Source organism: Dipodomys merriami, unplaced genomic scaffold, assembly GCF_024711535.1.
Source record: "Dipodomys merriami isolate MVZ:Mamm:240054 unplaced genomic scaffold, mDipMer1.0.p SCAF_690, whole genome shotgun sequence".
Lineage (NCBI taxonomy): Eukaryota > Metazoa > Chordata > Mammalia > Rodentia > Heteromyidae > Dipodomys > Dipodomys merriami.
In genome coordinates, this window is record NW_027206280.1 from 89,382 (window position 1) to 107,617 (window position 18,236).

At 45.1% G+C, this 18,236-nt stretch overlaps 1 protein-coding gene across 7 annotated transcripts in view; it reads left to right on the forward strand.

Annotated features, from left to right (window-relative positions):
• LOC138816317 (inositol 1,4,5-trisphosphate-gated calcium channel ITPR1-like) overlaps positions 1-18,236 on the forward strand; it is a 275,135-nt gene that overhangs the window by 83,227 nt on the left and 173,672 nt on the right. For 4 of the 7 annotated variants that reach the window (XM_070006010.1, XM_070006011.1, XM_070006012.1 and 1 more), the window contains exons 4-10: positions 1,810-1,896; positions 4,070-4,228; positions 6,210-6,308; positions 7,129-7,212; positions 7,344-7,490; positions 13,268-13,363; positions 14,870-14,914. In XM_070006010.1, coding sequence (XP_069862111.1) covers positions 1,810-1,896; positions 4,070-4,228; positions 6,210-6,308; positions 7,129-7,212; positions 7,344-7,490; positions 13,268-13,363; positions 14,870-14,914 — 717 coding nt within the window. The remainder of the gene's footprint in view (positions 1-1,809; positions 1,897-4,069; positions 4,229-6,209; positions 6,309-7,128; positions 7,213-7,343; positions 7,491-13,267; positions 13,364-14,869; positions 14,915-18,236) is intronic. The other 3 variants (XM_070006014.1, XM_070006015.1, XM_070006017.1) reach the window with 1 other exon arrangement.

Below are 18,236 nucleotides of genomic sequence, written 5' to 3' on the forward strand. Positions count from 1 at the left end.
TCTCCAGTACTGGAAAAAAAAAAAAACTAGCAGGTAAATACAAATCTGCCACTGCTCTATCTGACATGCATTTCTGTGGCAACGTGCATTTCTGTTACAACAGCTCCGAAAGGTGTGTCTTGCCCTCGCTTTGCAGTGAGAACACAGCGGGAGGCTTGGTGAGTTAGGGCACCTGGGCCAGATTACGAAGTTTCCATAGAAGGTCTCCAAGGCTAAGCTGAGGGAGGGCCCCAGGAAAACGAAGACATGTTACCTGGGAAAGGGCAGCCAGCAACTCCTGGGAACCAAGGAAGAGAACATGAGAAGTACCTGTGAAAGAACACCCATCAGTCATCAGGGTCTTAGTTTCCATCATATTCCATACTGAATGCTGTCTGGCTTCTTACTTTTATCCCTGGTGACAGGTTAGCTCATCAGTCTGCTGATTCATTCCCCTTTAGCATTGTTGTGACATGACAGCAGTTTGTTCACAGTTGATAAGAGTCAGGCAACTGTTCAAGACAGTGCTCCTGGCTGGACGCCAGTGGCTCACGCCTGTCATCCTAGCTACTCAGGAGGCTGATGATCATGGTTCAAAGCCAGCCTGGGCAGGAAAGTCTGTAAGACTGTTATCTCCAATAAACTACTCAGAAAGGCTGAAAGTGGTGCTGTGGCTGAAAGTAGTAGAGTGCGGGTTTTGAGCAAAATTTCCCAGGGACAGCTCCCTGAGGACTACCCACTTCACCCCCAAAAAAGAAAGGATGGTGGCCCTGGCAGCCTATTCTAGAACTCTGTATTTGGCTTTACCATGTTTTCTAGCATCTGAAATTTGGGCTAGTAGTGTCTCTTAGTCTTATTTCTAATGCTACACGCATTATCAAGTAATTTCCAATGTGCACAGAAGTAGAGAAAACATAACAAACTATATTTGTACTCATCATCCACCTAGTCACGTGGTGTTGACCAAACTTCATAATCTCATCGTCTCCTCTGAAACACAGAGGTAATCATCTTCCCTTCAGGGAATTAGTATGGAAATTATTGAAATACAATTAATGTCTATCGATAATAGCTAACGATCCATGTATGTGACAGTGGCTAGACACTAGGAGAAGGTATCTTGTGAGTGAGTGTGTGTGCACAGGCATGCACACGTGGGTTCTAGGTGCTGCCCTTGAGCTTTTTTGCTCAAGGCTAGTGCTCTACCATTTGAGCCACAGCTGGACTTCTGGTGGTTAACTGAAGATAAGAAAGAGTCTCATGGATTCTTTCCTGCCCAGGCCAGCTTTGAACTGTGATGCTCAGATCTCAGCCTCCTGAGTAGCTAGGGTTGCAGGCATCAGCCACCAGTGCCCAGCTAAAGGTACCATTTTTAATCTCATCATTGAGAAGACAGGCTCAGAGATTATATCACATACTCAGGGTCTCAGAAGTAAAACCCACCCTACACCAGCAATCAAATCCAGCTTTATTTTAGTCTGAAACCTTAAAGAAAACATTTTAAACATCATAAAAGGGAAGGCATATTCTCTCTTGAGCTTTATTCTATTTTCCTTAAATGTACGTGGCCTTTACCCAGTATCTTCATAAACAAATGTCGATGAATTCTCGAAAGAAAAGGCCCATTTTAGAGAAGCTCAAAAGGGCAACAAAGCAGAGGCAGAAAGTGTGGTCCTGGCAGCCCCTGGCTCCTTTCCCATGGCCTCCGTGTGTGCTGAGGGATCTGCTGGCTTCCGTGGCCCTTGCTGGTGGCCTTGGTTCCGCTTGGCTGCATAGGAATAGAACCCATGGCTTCCCCCTGTGTGATGGGTCTTCCTTCTCCATGTACAGCATGCTGCAGACTTGGAAAAGAAGCAGAATGAGACGGAAAACAGGAAGCTGCTGGGGACGGTGATCCAGTACGGCAATGTGATCCAGGTGGGTGAGGCCGGTGCCCCCTCTGGGGCGGAAGCGTGGCCAGAACAACAGCAAGAAAACCCGTCCCACACTCACATTCCATGGAGACGGCCAGTTTGTTGCACACTGGCTGTTATATCCGTTGGGTATTTCTTGTTCTATCTGGTAGATGTTGGGGCTGTATATTTGGTTATCTCTTGGTGAGAACGTGTCCTTTTCTGTGTCTGTAGCTGATCGTTTGTGTCTCGATATTTCAAATGAGAAACTGTCTGCCTTAAAAAAGGAGCCCCGAGTCTTGTAATTTTGCTTAATTTGCATTACTTGAAAGTTATTCTGTTTGATGAGAATTGGCTTCCTTGTAATATTGCTTAAGAGCTGTTCACTGGGGATAATAAAAGCAATTGTATAGTTTCAGAATTTAAAAAAAGGAAACATTTACCATTTTGATGCATTTATAATTAGTCAAAAGTACTTGATGACTGTTCTCATATCTTACCAGTTGGAAGATGTGCTTGCTTATCTTCTGTCCATTTGGCTTTATCCTGAAGACAAAATACCACCCAAGAGAGAAGGTCTGTTAAGCCTTCCCGAGGATCTGTCAGTCTAGGAGATGGCATATAAAGAGGCCCAGAGCTTAGCACCCTTCTTGATTTGTCCAGTTCCAAGTCATTTTAACCCAGACCCAAAGGATGGGAGCCCTGAGTCTATTAGATTATCTTGCTTCATTATTTCCCCTTTTAAAAGGTTTTTGCTTACTCTGTCACTTCACTTATTATGACGGGATTCCTTCCCATTAAAAAAAAATTGCTGTTAGGTATAGAGCAGCGTTACTCAGTAGGATGCAAAAACAAAACAGTTGGTAATCAAACAAGTTAGAGATGTCAGGCTTTTTGGCGTAGGGAGGGTAACTCCTGGAAGCTGATTAGATCCTGCCAGACCTCCCTCTGTCCTATTGAGAATGGACACAAGGGGCCCAGTGGGCTCCCAGTTCAGCTTTGACTCTGTTACTGAGCAAGGCCAGTGCCTGGAAGCTCAGAGTGCAAGACCTCCCCACCTGATTTGATTAGACTGGAGAACATACCTGAACCAAGGAAGAAAGGGGCTTCCAGGGGCAAAGACATGAACTCTAAATGCATACCAGTAGGACGTACTGCAGGATTACTGCAAGGAATCTTGTCATGTCTCAGAGCCATGAAAATGATAGAAATAAAAATGGTAGTGAAGAAGTGGTGCTGTGGTTCAAATGGTAGAGCGCTACCCTTGAGCTGAATTGCTGAGGGACAGCACCCAGGCCCTGAGTTCAGGCCTCACAACTGGTAAAAACTAAATAAAATAAAAAAGATTTAAAAATGGTAATGATGCTGTTTCTGAGGATGGTGGTAGCTGTGATCCACAGCAACTAAATCTGATTACTTTTATTACTTAAACCTTGCTCTTCAGACCATCTGTAAGGAGATGCTGGTTTATAAATCAGCTGAGTCCAGAGCCTGGCCAGGTCTACGGAAAACCACAGGTTACACACTAGGCGAATGAAGGAGATTTGGGAAGACATTGCTATTCCTCTCCCAGAGGCATCGGGCGGGAAGATTGGCAGTTGACCATAGAGTCACAAACTGATTCTTTATGTCTCCAAGGCCATGTTCTCTCATGGCCTATTGACCTGGGAAGCATTGGTCAGCTCTTTCTGTTACAGACTGACAATGGTTTCTCAGCTAGGTCTTCTATCTTTCTATCCCCTTTTCGTAACCATCATCTAAGAATCAAGAATAGTACATAGTAGTACATTCAAGGTGGAAGTTCATGACTGCCGTCTTCTTCCAGAGCAAATGACAATCCCTTTGAAATCAAACCGAATCTTGGGCTCAGGGCTTTGGTGTCTGGCAGATTGAGACTATAGCTCCTTAGCTCCTTCTCGTATAGGCAGACTCCTGACCAAGGTTATGTTGAGAAAGGACAAATGTATATGTATCATTTTGTCTTCCGCCCTCTGCTTCTGCTCCCTCTACTGTTCTTTCTCCTCCTCCTCCTTTCCTCGTGATCGCCAGCCTCGGGCAGGTTGTGTTCCTTATGCTTCACAGGCAGCTCAGTGATCGTGAGGAATGTGTTTGATATATATTTTATATGATGGAGAGAGAGAAATGGTGGAATGTTCAGAGGTTCACTGATACTTTATTCTCTTGGGAAATTCTTCTAGCTCCTGCATCTGAAAAGTAATAAATACCTAACTGTGAACAAGAGACTTCCAGCCCTGCTAGAGAAGAATGCCATGAGAGTGACGTTGGATGAAGCTGGGAACGAAGGGTCCTGGTTTTACATCCAGCCATTCTACAAGCTGCGATCCATCGGAGACAGTGTAAGCGCCTGGGGCCTGGCCCTGGAGAGTGTGTGGGCGCTCCCTCCAGCCCTCACTGTCTGTGAGACTCAACATGGACAAGTCGAGAGCTGGAACCACAGGCGTATCCTGCATGAATCACTATGGAAACTAGTGTTTGGGAAACAAGGGACTGTGGAGAAAAGTGTGACCTAAATACAGTCACTATGTTTTTCCTACTGGGTCTCTGGAAAATAAAAATTAAAAAAAAAAAAAATCCTACGACCAGCCCATTGCCTCAGTAATATTGCCACAAAAACAGCCATCCCATATTAATGGCCTGGGAGGACCCCCTGGTCCTTTCAGAGCCATTAGTGGAATGGAAATGTCTGTTTTGAAAATGAAGTTAGTAAAGGATGGAAGATGGAAGGGAATATTGCAGGGTAAGAGTGGATTTTAGGATGTGTCAGTAAACAGGCAGGCTCTCCATCTCCTTATGCAACAGCAGCGGTCCCGAGCCGGCCCCTGGCCTGCAGGTCTACAGAATGGAAAGCCACAGGATTCACTTTCAGGGCAACTTAGAACACTTGCTAGTTAAATTAGTCAGTCATGATGTGGGCACATACTTAACCGTGAATATGTTTAAATGCTATCAGCTGTATCCCGGACCTTGTGAAGGTTCTAAAATAGTTGTTTCTCTACTCAAAAAGGAAATGTGTGCCTTAAACAGCAAGAAGTGTTCTGAAAATACTCAACCAGCCTTAACCTCAGACTAAGTTTGGACATTAAAAAAAAATTGTGTCACTTAAGTATACAAGCTTTGGGCAGTTGAAATATATTTGTGTCTGTGTGTGTGTGTGTTCATGCAAGCACACACATATATATATAATATATGTGCATATATATATTATATATCAGAACAGGCCAGTCCCTATCAGTTGGCCTACAGTACTGTTGTTTTATCACAGTGCTAGTTTTACTGAGTGGACTCCCATCCCCTTAGAGTTACTGTTGGATCTGTTCCCATGTGTATCCAACTGAAAGTAGATGAGTTTTCCATCTTGGGAAGCTGTCTCCTCCAATCCTCCTCCTTTTACCCCCATAATAGAAAACAAATGTGTCTCATTCTGAATTTCATTTTCAAGAAACTTATGCTTTCCTCTCCTTCAATAGCTTGCTTGAGAATGGTGCTTTACATGCTAGAGAGATGGACCCTTTTGCAGGCAGTGGAGTTACTGTCATGGATTGTGACTATTGGTTTAGGAAATGGAAGTTATCAGGCTTGCTCTTCACAAAGTGGGAAGTACTGTTTTAAGGGGAATGTACACACATAATGAAGTATCTACGTATGTATGTAGATCATAGTAGAATCTTTGTTTTAGGGGGAGACACCGGCCTTGAACTTAAGAGCCCTGTGCTCTTGCTTATTCACTTTTTCACTCATGGTTCTACGATTGAGCCACACCTTTACCTGGGCCTTTTGTGGTTAATTGGAGGTGGAGTCTTGAGGATGTTTCTCTGTCTGGGCTACCTTCGAATCCACATCCTCATATCTCAGCTTCCTGAGTAGCTAGGATTACAGACATGAGCCACTGGTGGCCCAGTGAAAGTGTATTTTTTATGACCACAAAAGTATGAAGGCAGTTACTCTAGAAACATCAAACTATGTCTTTATTCAAAGTCAAAAACAACTATGAAAATATTATCATTTTTTTCTAAAATGGAGTTATGTACACAAGAACCTCCACTGAATATGATAAAGTGGACTTTTACTTCATGACTTGGGACGTGTGCGTGAATCAATGACAGTTGGGCACCAAAATTCAGCCTTTGCCTTCTTTGCACGACCCTTGGTCTGCACAAGATGAGGCTTGAGGGGCTGGGCCATGTGTTCTGCCTCTCCCTGCCCGTGAGAATAGACAACGCTCGGGACAAGCTCCTTTGGGTCCCTGCAAGGTTCCCTGGGGGTCAGGTGCAGTCCTGATCTGCTCTGTGAAAAGCTCTGCTCCCTCTCTCCTTGTAGGTGGTCATTGGGGACAAGGTGGTTCTGAATCCAGTCAATGCCGGCCAGCCCCTCCATGCCAGCAGCCATCAGCTGGTGGACAACCCAGGTTGCAACGAGGTGAGGAAAACCAAGGGAACTCGAGTCCTGGCACATGCCTGGGGTGGCCCTCTGGGGCTCAGAGCATGCGTACTATGAAGGTGACTCAAGCAGTGATTTAGGGCCCTCTCTGCCCGTTCTGCAGGTGAAGAAACAAGGTCCAGAGTTGAGTTGAGCTGCCTGTAGTTTTGCAGGTCCGGTAGTGGGTGGTAGGTAGGCTGATGGTCACCACTGTGCAGCACTGAGGAATCTAGTTCTAATTGGCTTTGCCTGAAAGGGGTCTGGCCACAGGAACACCTTTCTCTAATTCCCCAGAAGCACACGTTACCGGGTGTAAGCAGTACTGTGAGTGTGTCTTGCTTGGGGCAGTCCATCTTATTAACTGGCGGTTACAAGATGCAAGATGGCACTTTGCCTGTGATGTGAATACTTTGTCTCATGGCTAAGGACAAGCTCTAGAGTAAGACAGGTGTCACTCAGATTGAGTCTGCCATTCCCTGGCTGTGTGACTGTAGATAGATCACCTATGTTTCTGAGCATCATTTCCCAATCTCTGAAAGGGGACGGATGCTGGTTTTTTAGGGAGTAACTGAGAACTAAATTAGGTAGCTCAGTGCCTGGCATATATTTAGAACACAAATAATGGCATTTGCCATTAACAGCGATCATTAACTTTTTCACATGTGCACCAAACTCATTTCTTACCCTAGAAGCTTAGTCCATTTCATAAGCACTAGTTCTTAAGTACTTGTGCCCATACCCTTGATTCAAGCTTGGGCTGCAGTGAGGAATTCTGGGGCTAGAGTACCAAGTTGGGAGCAGTATGTAATTGGTTTTCTAGGTCAATTCCGTCAATTGCAATACAAGCTGGAAAATAGTCCTGTTCATGAAGTGGAGTGACAACAAAGATGACATTTTGAAGGGGGTGAGTTTGATGCTTTCTGGGCTGGGGAACTCTTTGATGTTTGGCTTCTCTTTGAGTGGCAGTTTTGCTGGGTTTTGATTCTTGTTTTTCACACTCATTTGTCCTTCCTCCCTCCTTGTGATGACGTGTAGGGCGATGTGGTGAGGCTCTTCCACGCGGAGCAGGAGAAGTTTCTCACGTGTGATGAGCATAGGAAGAAGCAACATGTCTTCCTGAGGACCACCGGCCGACAGTCGGCCACATCTGCCACCAGTTCCAAAGCCCTGTGGGAGGTGGAGGTAAGGAGCGGGGCTGGGGTTAATGGGACTCACACCTGAGAAGAGCTCCTCAAGAGGGCAGGGTTGAGCCCGTGCTCACTGGAGGATCTGTGTCTTGGAAGGACGAGATGAACGCAGGGAGTCACTAAAAGAATGGCTTTGAACTGGAAATAGGAGGCAATCTCTTGACCTAGTTTGGTGGAGAGAGGAGACAGGCAAGGAAAACGGGACACAAACTTGCTGGAGACCAAAGCCTAAGGACCATAGATCCAGGTTGCCTTCAGGTAGCATTTAATTCATAGGCAGGGAAGCAATGTTGGAGTCGCGTAATCGGTGTGCTCCTTAACAGAGACTGTTCTGCCCATAGTATGTTGTTGAAAGGCTAGAGTTTCCAGGCCAAGAAGAAAACGATTCCAGATGCTTGATGGTAGAGGTAATGGGAGCACGAAGTAAGACAGAGCTTTCCTCCTCACCCAAAGTATTCCTCTCTGTATAATCGGTAGCTCTCTGACTAGGAATGTGTGTCGGTCTCTACGTGCCCCCTTTCTTCTTCCTTCCTGGCCTCACGGGTTTTGTGTCTAGCTTACATTTCAGAAAGAAGGTAGACCAGGAAACACATGAGTAGTAACTCTGGAAGGTCATCAGGCCTGCTGCTAGCTAGTCGGCCCTTGTTCTCCTAGAGACATAGCTGCCAACTTGATCTCTTTCTCTATAAATTACTCTTGCCTGACATTGAATATATACAAATAGAATCAGAGTAGATATAGCCTTCCTGGAGCCATATTTTCCCTTCCTCCTCAGCACAATTATTTCACATCTGTGCACTTGTGTGTACCAAATAGTTCATGCCTTGCCATTGCTGCATAGTATTCTACTGCATGGATGGTCCACAATCAGTCTGCCTGTTGATGGAATTTGAGTTGTTTCTCATTTTTGGCTGTTACAAACAAGGCTTTCTAGGGACATTTATGTATGGTTTCTGTTAGGAGGTCAACTCTCATATCTTTTGGCCAAAGATGAGTGCAGTAGCTGGATCACATTTGTGTTTATGAGTCGCCAAATTGCTTTCTAAAGTGATTGGACTACTTTACATCCCTTCCAGCAACATGTGGAAATCCTAGTTCCTGTACATCCTCACCAGCTCTTGGTATGATTAGTCTTTTCAGTGTGAGACTAACTTGGGTGGCAACGTCTCACTTTAAGTTTACTTTGCCTTTCTCTGTGGCTGGCAGTGTTGACCATCTCCCCTCGTGCTCAGTGGCTGTTTGTGTGTCTGGCCATTATGTGTTTGATAAGCAGGCTGAGGTTTCCATTTACACTTACTGTCTGCCCTCTGTCCATTTTCCTCTTCACTTTCTCCTGCCTGCATCCTTAGCATTTGCTCTATATTGACAATATCAATCCCACCACATTGTAAAAGCTGGTCATTGGTCCATGCTCATCCTCATTGTTTTAGCTGCTGTGGGTTTTGTTGTTTATTAGTGTGTGCGTAGGATGCTGGTGAGAGGTTAAAAAAAAAAAAAGAAAAGGAAAACAAAATCAAGAAAAGGAAAGGAGAAAATGATATCATGGTGCTAATATGCCCACTTCATTGAGCCATTTTTCTCTGATCAGAATATGATGCATCAAGACTTCATTTTATAAACAATTTTTACCTTGTTTTATGTATCATGCTATAATAAATGGGGGGAAAGTTAGCTGTCAGAACCCTACCAAAGTCAGTGTGGCTTACTTTAATGCCTTTAAACAGCAAGGAACCCTGGCTTGGTCATTCCAAACTGATGGAAATGAATAAAAGATGATGGCTTTCTGTGGGGATTTGACCTTGAAAAGTTCACTTCAGAACATCTTCCCTTTCTCCTCTGAGAAGAAACGGCTATGTAATTCTTAATCCATTAAAGGCTCTTTCCTACTCTCCACCTTCCCAAAATTTTCTAGGAAAATGTCTTAAGTCTTTTTCTTAATTTTTCCCCTACAGATTTTAGAAATGTAATTATCCCTTCAAATAAAAGAAGGAAGAAAACACTGTATTTTAGATTTTTATCAATGCTTTAAAGTTTCATGATGTCTTTTTTTGTGTGGCACTGGGATTTGAACTAAGGGCCTCCCACTTGCTACACTGGCACTCAACCACTGGAGCCATGCCTCCAGCTGATTTTTGCTTGTTATTTTACAGATGGAATCTAGTGATCTTTTCTTTTTCTTTTTCTTTTTTTTCTTTTTGGGTCCGGTCGTGAGGCCTGAACTCTGGGCCTGGGCATTGTCCCTCAGCTCTTCAGCTCAAGGCTAGCTCTCTACCACTTGAGCCACAGCGCCACTTCCGGCTTTTTTCTTTTTGCTTATGTGGTGCTGAGGAATCGAACCCAGGGCCTGAGGCATGCAAGGCAAGCGCTCTACCACTGATCCACCTTCCCAGCCCCTGATCTTTTCTTTAGAGATGGCCTTGAACCATGATCCTCTGGATCTCGGCCTCCTAAGTGGCCAGGATTACAAGCATGAGTCCCCAGTGACCAGCTTTTTGCCATGTCTCTATTAGCTTATTGCCAGCCAGCATTGCATAATGCTGTGTTATTCACGTGACCTAAGTCCGTTACAATAGTTTGCTTCTGTTTCCTCTTCCTATTCTTTGTGTGGCTATTATCACTGTGTTTCTCTGTATCAGACATCCCACAGTGTGTTTTTACTTTTCCTGCCTTGTTTACAAATGAGCATCAGGAATCTTTCTTATTTACCTATATAGTTATCATTCCGAGCTTTGTGTGGATCCATCTCTTTAAAGGGTATAATTTTTCTAGCCTGAAGAACTTCCTTTGTTCTCGCTTGTACTTGTGAGTCTGCCCCTGACAGATCCCTCCACCCTCATTTGTGTGAAAATACCTTTGATTTTTTTTTTACTTTCATTTTAAAGCAGGATTATTTTCCTTTTTTTAAAACATTAGTTTTGTTGAGATATGCAATTCACATACTTCCTATTTCACACAAAATTTGTGGACTTTAATGACTTTTATTGGGTTCAGAGGGTTGTATACTTATTTCTATAATGTTTTGGAATTTTTGTTGTTGTCGGTCGTGGGGCCTGAACTCTGTGCCTGTGTACTGTCCTCAGCTCTTCAGCTCAAGGCTAGCACTCTACCACTTGAGCCACAGTACCAGTTCCGGCTTTTTCTGCTTAGGTGGTGCTGAGGAATCAAACCCAGGGCCTCATGCATGTGAGGCAAACACTCTACCACTGAGCCACCTTCCCAGCCCCACCAAATGATATTTTGTTGGATCGTTTCCACTTTAGACCTTGGGAGGGCTACTAAGACCATACGAGTACACCCTGTGTATATATTTTTCTTGTGAGTGGAACTGTGAGAGATTTACTTTGCCTATGTAACCTTTAGGGGGGCTGCCAGGCTGCCTTCTGAAGGGGTCACCTGCATGACATGTCCGGCCAGTGGCCTTCATTTCTGAAAAGGATTCTTGTTGGATTTTGAGTTCTAGATACACTGTTTTCTTTCTGATGCATTGTCTTTTGGCTCATGTTGACTTTGATATGAATGTGGTAGTTTTCAGATCTGTTCCTTCTATGTATTATTGCTTCCCCCCCTTCTTCAGCTGTCTCAAGGGCTTTTCTTTTTGTCTTCACTTTACATGAATCTGATGTTGGTATATGTGTGTGCACACGCTTTTGGAATTCATTAAGTTTCTTGATTCTGAGGGCATATATCAAAATTGGAAAACTGGGTCATATTTCTCAAATTAACCCACAGGGTCATCAGATTATTTGAGCTTACCTAGCTGAATTTCTGGGTTGCCTCTTCCTGACTGTGTTTCTTGGTGACTCTTTGCTGAACACTGTAGTGCTCCTTTTTTGGATGATTAGAATCATGTCCCTGTAACAGTGGTGAGAGTTTTGTTGGTCAAGTTGCTGTGGGTCAGCGTGAGCCTTTGAAGGCTCATTTTTTTATGCTTTATTAGGTCACAGTAGAGATGCTTTTATCTTTGGGCCAGATTAGCTCTGCCATTAAGGGGAATCTTTTTGATGTCTCAATGCCTAAGATGGTTAACAGGCTGGGAAAGAGGCTTAGTGGTAGAGTGCTTACCTAGCATATGGGAAGCCCTGGGTTCAATTTCTCAGCCCCACATAAACAGAAAAAAATGGAAGTGGCACTATGACTCAAGTGGGAGAGCGCCAGCCTTGAGCAAAAGAAGCTCAGGGGCAGTGTGTAGGCCCTGAATTCAAGCCCCTGGACTGGCAAATTTATAATAATAATAATAATAATAATAATATAATGGTGGTTGTGGTTCACAGGACTATCTTGTCTTGTCAGAATCAGAACCTTTCTCTGAGTGAGGGTCAGCTTTCACCTCCCTTCCTGTACTGTGTGTGTATGCTGGTGTGTAGATGTGTTGCTGGAGACTAGTCTAGTGCTTCACACTTGGTAACAAGTGCTCTACCACTGAGCATCATCCTCTGCCCTCTTTGTTCTTTATTGGCTGTGTGGATCTTGCCTTATACATAACATGTTTTGATATTTACAGCCAAACTTGAAAGGAGAGCTATTGCATAGATCCTGGACTTACCTCTGTGTGCCTCTGTGCCCCAGAGTTCTGCCCCTCAAACCCAGTGCTTGAGTCTCGCTAGACTGTGATTCAGCCTTGTAACTCCGAGAGCTCGGTGCCCTCAGGCTAGTGCCTTCCAACCCCAGAGAATCTGGGCAGAAAACCAGAGCAACATAGTGCTCACCTTGTTTCCTATTGTCAGAGACCACAGTAATGCACCATCTGTTGCCCAGCAAACAAGAACAGTTGCTTCACATTTTATCCAGTTTTATCTATGGCAATTTTATGTTTCAAACAGTGTTTAATTGTTTATGGCATCACCAGCATATCATGGCTAGAATCTGAAGTTTTGTAGTAAACTGACCCTGCCTCTCAAGAATTCTGTGTTTCAATGCACAGGTCTGGGTGTGCATTCCAGTACACAATGGTAGACCTAGACTGCTTTGAAAGTCCTCCAGAGAAATCCTCTCAGTCAGTTGGTATCTTGTGAATGAGTTTCAGAATCTTCTATTTCATTAGTAAGGCAAAGGATCCAAAAACCACTTGAAGTCCTTCAGTCATTCATGTTACTAAGAGACTGTTAGCATTTCCATGTTGTTATAGTTTGGGAGTTCCATGTGATACTTGTCCACTTGTTTGTTGGACAGTACTGGTTTTTCTGGTTGAAAAATATCCACTTCCTCTTGGCTAGATGAGAGTGCCATGTACCTGTAATCCTAGCTACTTGGGACGCTGAGATGGGGGAGGGGTGGAGTTTGAGGGCATCACATAGCACATTCATGAGGGCATACAGGTAAGACTGCTTCGCGGCAAATAGCATGCCATGGTGGCACATGCCTATCATCATCGCTCTGTGGGAGACTGAGATCAGAAGGATCATGGTTCTAGGACAGCTTGGGCAAAAACAAAAACAAAACACAGGACTCCATCTCCACAGAAGCAGCTGGGCATGGCAGCATGCACTTTTCGTCCCAGCTATAGCAGGAAGCATGAAATAGGAGGATTGTGGTCAGGTATGTGCCCGGGCAGGAAGTGAAACCGTATCTCAAAAAAAGATCTCAATACCAGGGCTAGAGATGTGGGTCTGTGGTAAAACACCCACCTAGCAAGTGGAAGGTCCTAGCCCTAGTTCCACTAGGAAAAAGGAAAGCTACCACTTCTGAAAGAGGAGTTTTGATGTCTCCGATTCAGAGTCATCTAGGGTGGGAGGGGCATCTCTTCACTCCTGCTGATCCTCCTCCTCTGTGCAGGTAGTCCAGCATGACCCTTGTCGTGGTGGAGCAGGATATTGGAACAGCCTCTTCCGTTTCAAGCACCTGGCCACAGGGCATTACTTGGCTGCAGAGGTAAGTAGCAGCATTGTGGGGGTTTTTTGAAGGTGGACACACCCAGTCTTCTTATTCACCTGTAGCTTTCCAGTAGCTGCAGCTCAGGAATGCTGCCACCGTGGTTTTCCTCCTGCTTTTCTGCTCCCTTCTGCCTCATTTCAGTAGAAAAGAGAAAAACGGCTAGCACACTCTAGGATTTGATAGGGGATCTCACCAAGGGGTGGGGAGCAAGTAAGTTAGAAAATAAATGCTCCTGTAGGGTTGAGGATTATCTTTGTTTTGTTCTTGCCCACTACCCTCCTCACATCCTATCTACCAGCCCCACTCGGGCATGAATGACTGAGAGGTGGCTGCAGTGAATCTGTGGCATGTAACGTCAGAAGTATTAAAAACCCATGAAGAGGGGCTGGGAAGGTAGCTCAGTGGTAGAGCACTTGCCTCACATGCATGAGGCCCTGGTTCGATTCCTTAGCACCACCTAAGCAGAAAAAGCCGGAAGTGGCGCTGTGGCTCAAGTGGTAGAGTGCTAGCCTTGAGCTGAAGAGCTGAAGGACAGCTCCCAGGCCCTGGGTTCAGGCCCCACAACCAGCAAAAAAAACAAAAAAACAAAACAAAACAAAAAAAAACCCATGAAGAACAGAACCAGGCAAGTTCCCAGAGAAACTGGATTCCTTGAACCCAGTGAAATAGATACAGGCTTAAAACGCAAAGAAATTAACTTTATGTTTAAAGTCTGTGAGAGTTTTTGGGGGCAAGGTTAAGTGTTGAAGGCAAGAGGAGCTTACCTTCTACTTTTTGCATTCAGTGAAGGAGCCATCCTAGTGTGTGGCAGATGTTGCTTCCTTCTGATCGACTGGAAGGTGTGCAACGCACATTCATGTCAGACTCTGCTCATACGTCTGCTCCTATCATCTGGTTCCACCTTCAAGACCGCTCAGAGATTTCCCAGGGGGTGTGTGGGTGTGTCAGGCCTGCTCCTGCAGCCGACCGGGGGTTGTGGAATCGCAGTGCTAAGCTCCTAGGAGGGCCAGAGGCTTGTATGAATTGATAACGTTTTTTAAACATTTGAATATGGAAGATTGAGAAGTCTAAACTGAAATTTGAAATGGATCTTTAGGGGAGATATGGACCCAGCTCATCAGCTTAGGAGATGCTGTGGTTTGCTGAAGATTAATGGCGGTTGTATTATCTGCTGTGTGAGGCCTTCCTAGAGGAAGGCCTGATTTAGGATTATCAAGGATCTTTTTGTTTCTCTCGGGCCTTTAACTGTTGCTTTGCTGGTGACTCATGTTTCCTCTGTCTGTACTTTTGAGCCATGTGCTGGTAACCGGTGGATTGTTCCGTGTGTGCTGTGCCTGTGTGACCCGTGTTCTTGTTGTGGCATGCTGGTTCTGTGAACGGAGGGAAGGGACGTGTTCTTAGCTGGTCACCGATGGATGCAGGTGTGGAAGTCTCCTGCAGATGGGTCCTAGTCCTTGAGAAAACAATGGATGTTTTAATTTCCTAATGATTCTTTTTCATCAGGTAGACCCTGACTTTGAGGAAGAATGCCTGGAGTTTCCATCCTCAGTAAGTACGGGCAAGAGCCTTCTTGTCTTCATGTGGTAGGGTGAGGCCAAATGAGCTGGAACCCACTTAAGAAACGGTCACTGCGGCCACAGAGTGCTGGGGAAGGGGAAACCTTGGGCTGCTTTAAACAAGGTCTTGTTCTGTGCCTTTCTTAACGGAAGTCATGTTCTTCTGTGTTCGGATTGGCTCCGGCCCTACTGGTCTTGATGCTCTTTCAGTGTGTTCAGTGTAGAGTCTCCTCTCCTCTGGAGATGTGCGTGGTACCTCTTGGAATACTCTTGGATTGGAGACATTGGTAGCCCAAATGGAAGCTGGCCTTTTATAAACAGTGATCTTAACTGCTGTTTAATTCCATCTGTGGCTTACTTGGGTTTTCAATGAGTAGGATGATAAGGATAGTGTCCTTTGAGGCTGTGGACATGAGGCCTGGTACAGCTGGCTTGTGATGAGACGGTGTCTATCCCTCTGGCCTTGCTGTCTACAAAGTCAGAAATAGGCTTTAGGGAATGACGTGGTTTGGCATTTTATTGCAAAATGGACTTTTCTTTGGAGACCATTTGGCTAAATAATGCTAACATGTAGGTACTTGGAGTTCTAGTGTCCCCATTACTGGTTCAGGAACGCAGGGGTTGTGTTTGCTGGACAATGGGCATAAGGAAAATGTTTCTTTTCCAGAGTGCTTGATCTAGAATTACAAAAAACAAAACAAAACAAAACAAAAAACAAAACAAAAAACACTCCAAACAAAAAAGCAACCCAGACAGTTGCTGCTCAATTGACACACGAGGAGGAACTTGGAGATCTTGAGAGTACTGGTTTTTTGTGGTTGCTGTTGTTTGTTTTTAGCAAAATTCACCAAAAAATTTGGAAGGACTAGCACATCAATGAAGGGAGTTGGGATGGAGGTATTTTAAAATATAATTGTCTTTAGAAATTCTTGTGAATCCTGCATTAATGGTTAACTCTGGTTATGTTTGGGTGGAATGTTGGCTTGAAAGACACTCAGAACTGTATGTATCTGTGTATGTATAAACGAGCTGGGGCCTGAGGCCATCTTCCTCCTTTCTGTCCTTGTCATCCTCACTCTTTTGAAAAATGTACCTTCCACAATTAATCTGGTTCAAAAAACCTTGGCCTAGTCTAGCTTTTGGCCAGTGTTCATGGAAGTCCATTGTAAAACCTCTCTCTCTAGTTCCTATGCTATTTGAAGACTTGGCCTGGCTTTGTTTTCCATACAACATTTCTTGTCTCTGTCCTTTCTGTTTCAAGAGGACTGCCCTAGTGTGACTGGCCTCTGGTGACCACTGTGCTGTCATCTGAAGTGACTAAGAGTAGATCTTACATTAGCAATTAGGTAAGGGGAAGCTTCTTGCATTAAGAGCTGATATATGAATGATATATGAATGGGTGCCGTGAGGGAAGAGATGGCTCTCCTAGCCTCTGGATGGATGAAGGAAGACCAGCAATTTCAGCGCAGAATCAAGTGTACAGTGATCACATACGAGGGACTAGGGAGTCTGAGTTACATCCCAGATCTACCTCTTGTCAGGACCCCGACTTTGTTGAGATACTTTCCCTCTTGACACCTGTCCTCTATCCGAGTGGTATTTTTTAGTCATATCTGAACACTGGCATTTTCAGTGCCTTTGCATCTACAAGGTCATCTGGGCTGTGCCGGAATTAGGAGGTTTTACGACTTGTCAGTTGAAAGAGAAGAAGATGCCATTGCAAATGGTCCTGACTTAGGATGCACCTTAGCCTCTCTTCAGGTTTGGTGGCCTTTCTGTGGCTCAGACTTCTTGATGCTGGGGTGGCAGGGTGAAGACAGGTGAGGTACGGGTGCAGGTACCTTGCTCTGCCTGCTCCGAGGGGCGTGCTGCACAGACGGCGGAGGCATGCCCGTGAGGCTGGCAGCACAAAATTGGCGGCTATGGGTGGAGCATGAATCCTGGGAGGGTCCTGCACCCTTCACCCTCTGCTTGGCTTGAACCTTGGGCAAAAAAGCTAGAGTTGTGTGAGTTTGGATAAAGAAGTATCTCAAGGCTCTGCTGCTCATTGATTCCCCTGAGGCGGGTGCCCGACCCCTGGGGTTTTACCTCAAGCCTAACTCAGCTGTGCTGTGTTCACCTTGAATGCAATGGCCCCCTCAGGCCGCTTACTCGGTCCCTCAAAGGAGACATAGGCCAACTAGAGGCTGCTCTTCTCGGTCCACTGTACCAGTGCCTTTCTTCCCACTAGGTGGCAAATACTGACTGCACACTGAGGGAGGCACCTTGCTCAGTGTCGCTTGCAGATATGGTGGGCTCAGCGCCGTCTCAGTTCTCTAGACCTGCCACGGGTCTCTGCAGCGCCACTGCTAGCCTCAGCCAAACCCTGTGTCATCGTCAGGTCAGAGAGTTGATGCTGGAAGTTACTTCGCAATTAGTAAGTCTCACTGTGGAACAGATGTCCCATGTTCTAAACTGAGGATGCAGATGTTGCTCTCCTGCTGTTACTTTGGCATAGCAAGAATAAGCGTTCTGGGTTGGCATATATATGTATATAGTTATACATATGTCTGTATATCTATATACATATATAAAGAGGGAGAGACGAGACAGGTCTAGCTCTCTTGCTCAGACTCGTCTTGAACTGGGCTCAAGTGATCCTCTTCTTTAACTCCCTGATAGCTCCTGTAGTTGGGACTACAACAGGTGCATACACCACGCCCAGCTAAAAGAACACATACTGACGGTGGCCTTCTCTTCTAGATCTCAGACCCCATGGAGTTTATTTCTTACATGCTTTCTTCTTTGCCTTGATTTGACTTCGTGTTCTTCCTGGTACATTCCTCGCTGTACAGACAAGAGGTAGTGGTTTGGCCTGAGAAGCAACCTAGGGATGAGGGAGTATGTGCATGGGGGGAGGGAGTTGGTGGATACAGATGGATGCTGTCATTTTGTAGGGAGTTACACATTAGAAAGCATTCCACATTGAGTGAACAAACTGAGAGGGAGCTTGCAAAGCCTATCAGAGCAGGTTCCCAGGCTAAAATCTGCTTACATCTCCTTAGACCCATGCTCATCGGAGCCCAGAAAGTATTTTTACAGTTTCCCAGGAATACCTTGTCATTGTCAGCCTTTACTTTCAGGACTTTTCCCCATCTCAACCAAATCTTGGTATAGCAGGAAAGGCCCTTTCCTCTATCTGGGCATCAGTAGCCCACCCAGCTCATGGTTTTCAAGGATAGCCTAACTTGTCCAATAGACCCTGGGCTTACTGGCCGTATTGGAGTTGGTGCTTATGACTGACTGCTTGGATTGAGGTTTCTGTTATTTCTTTT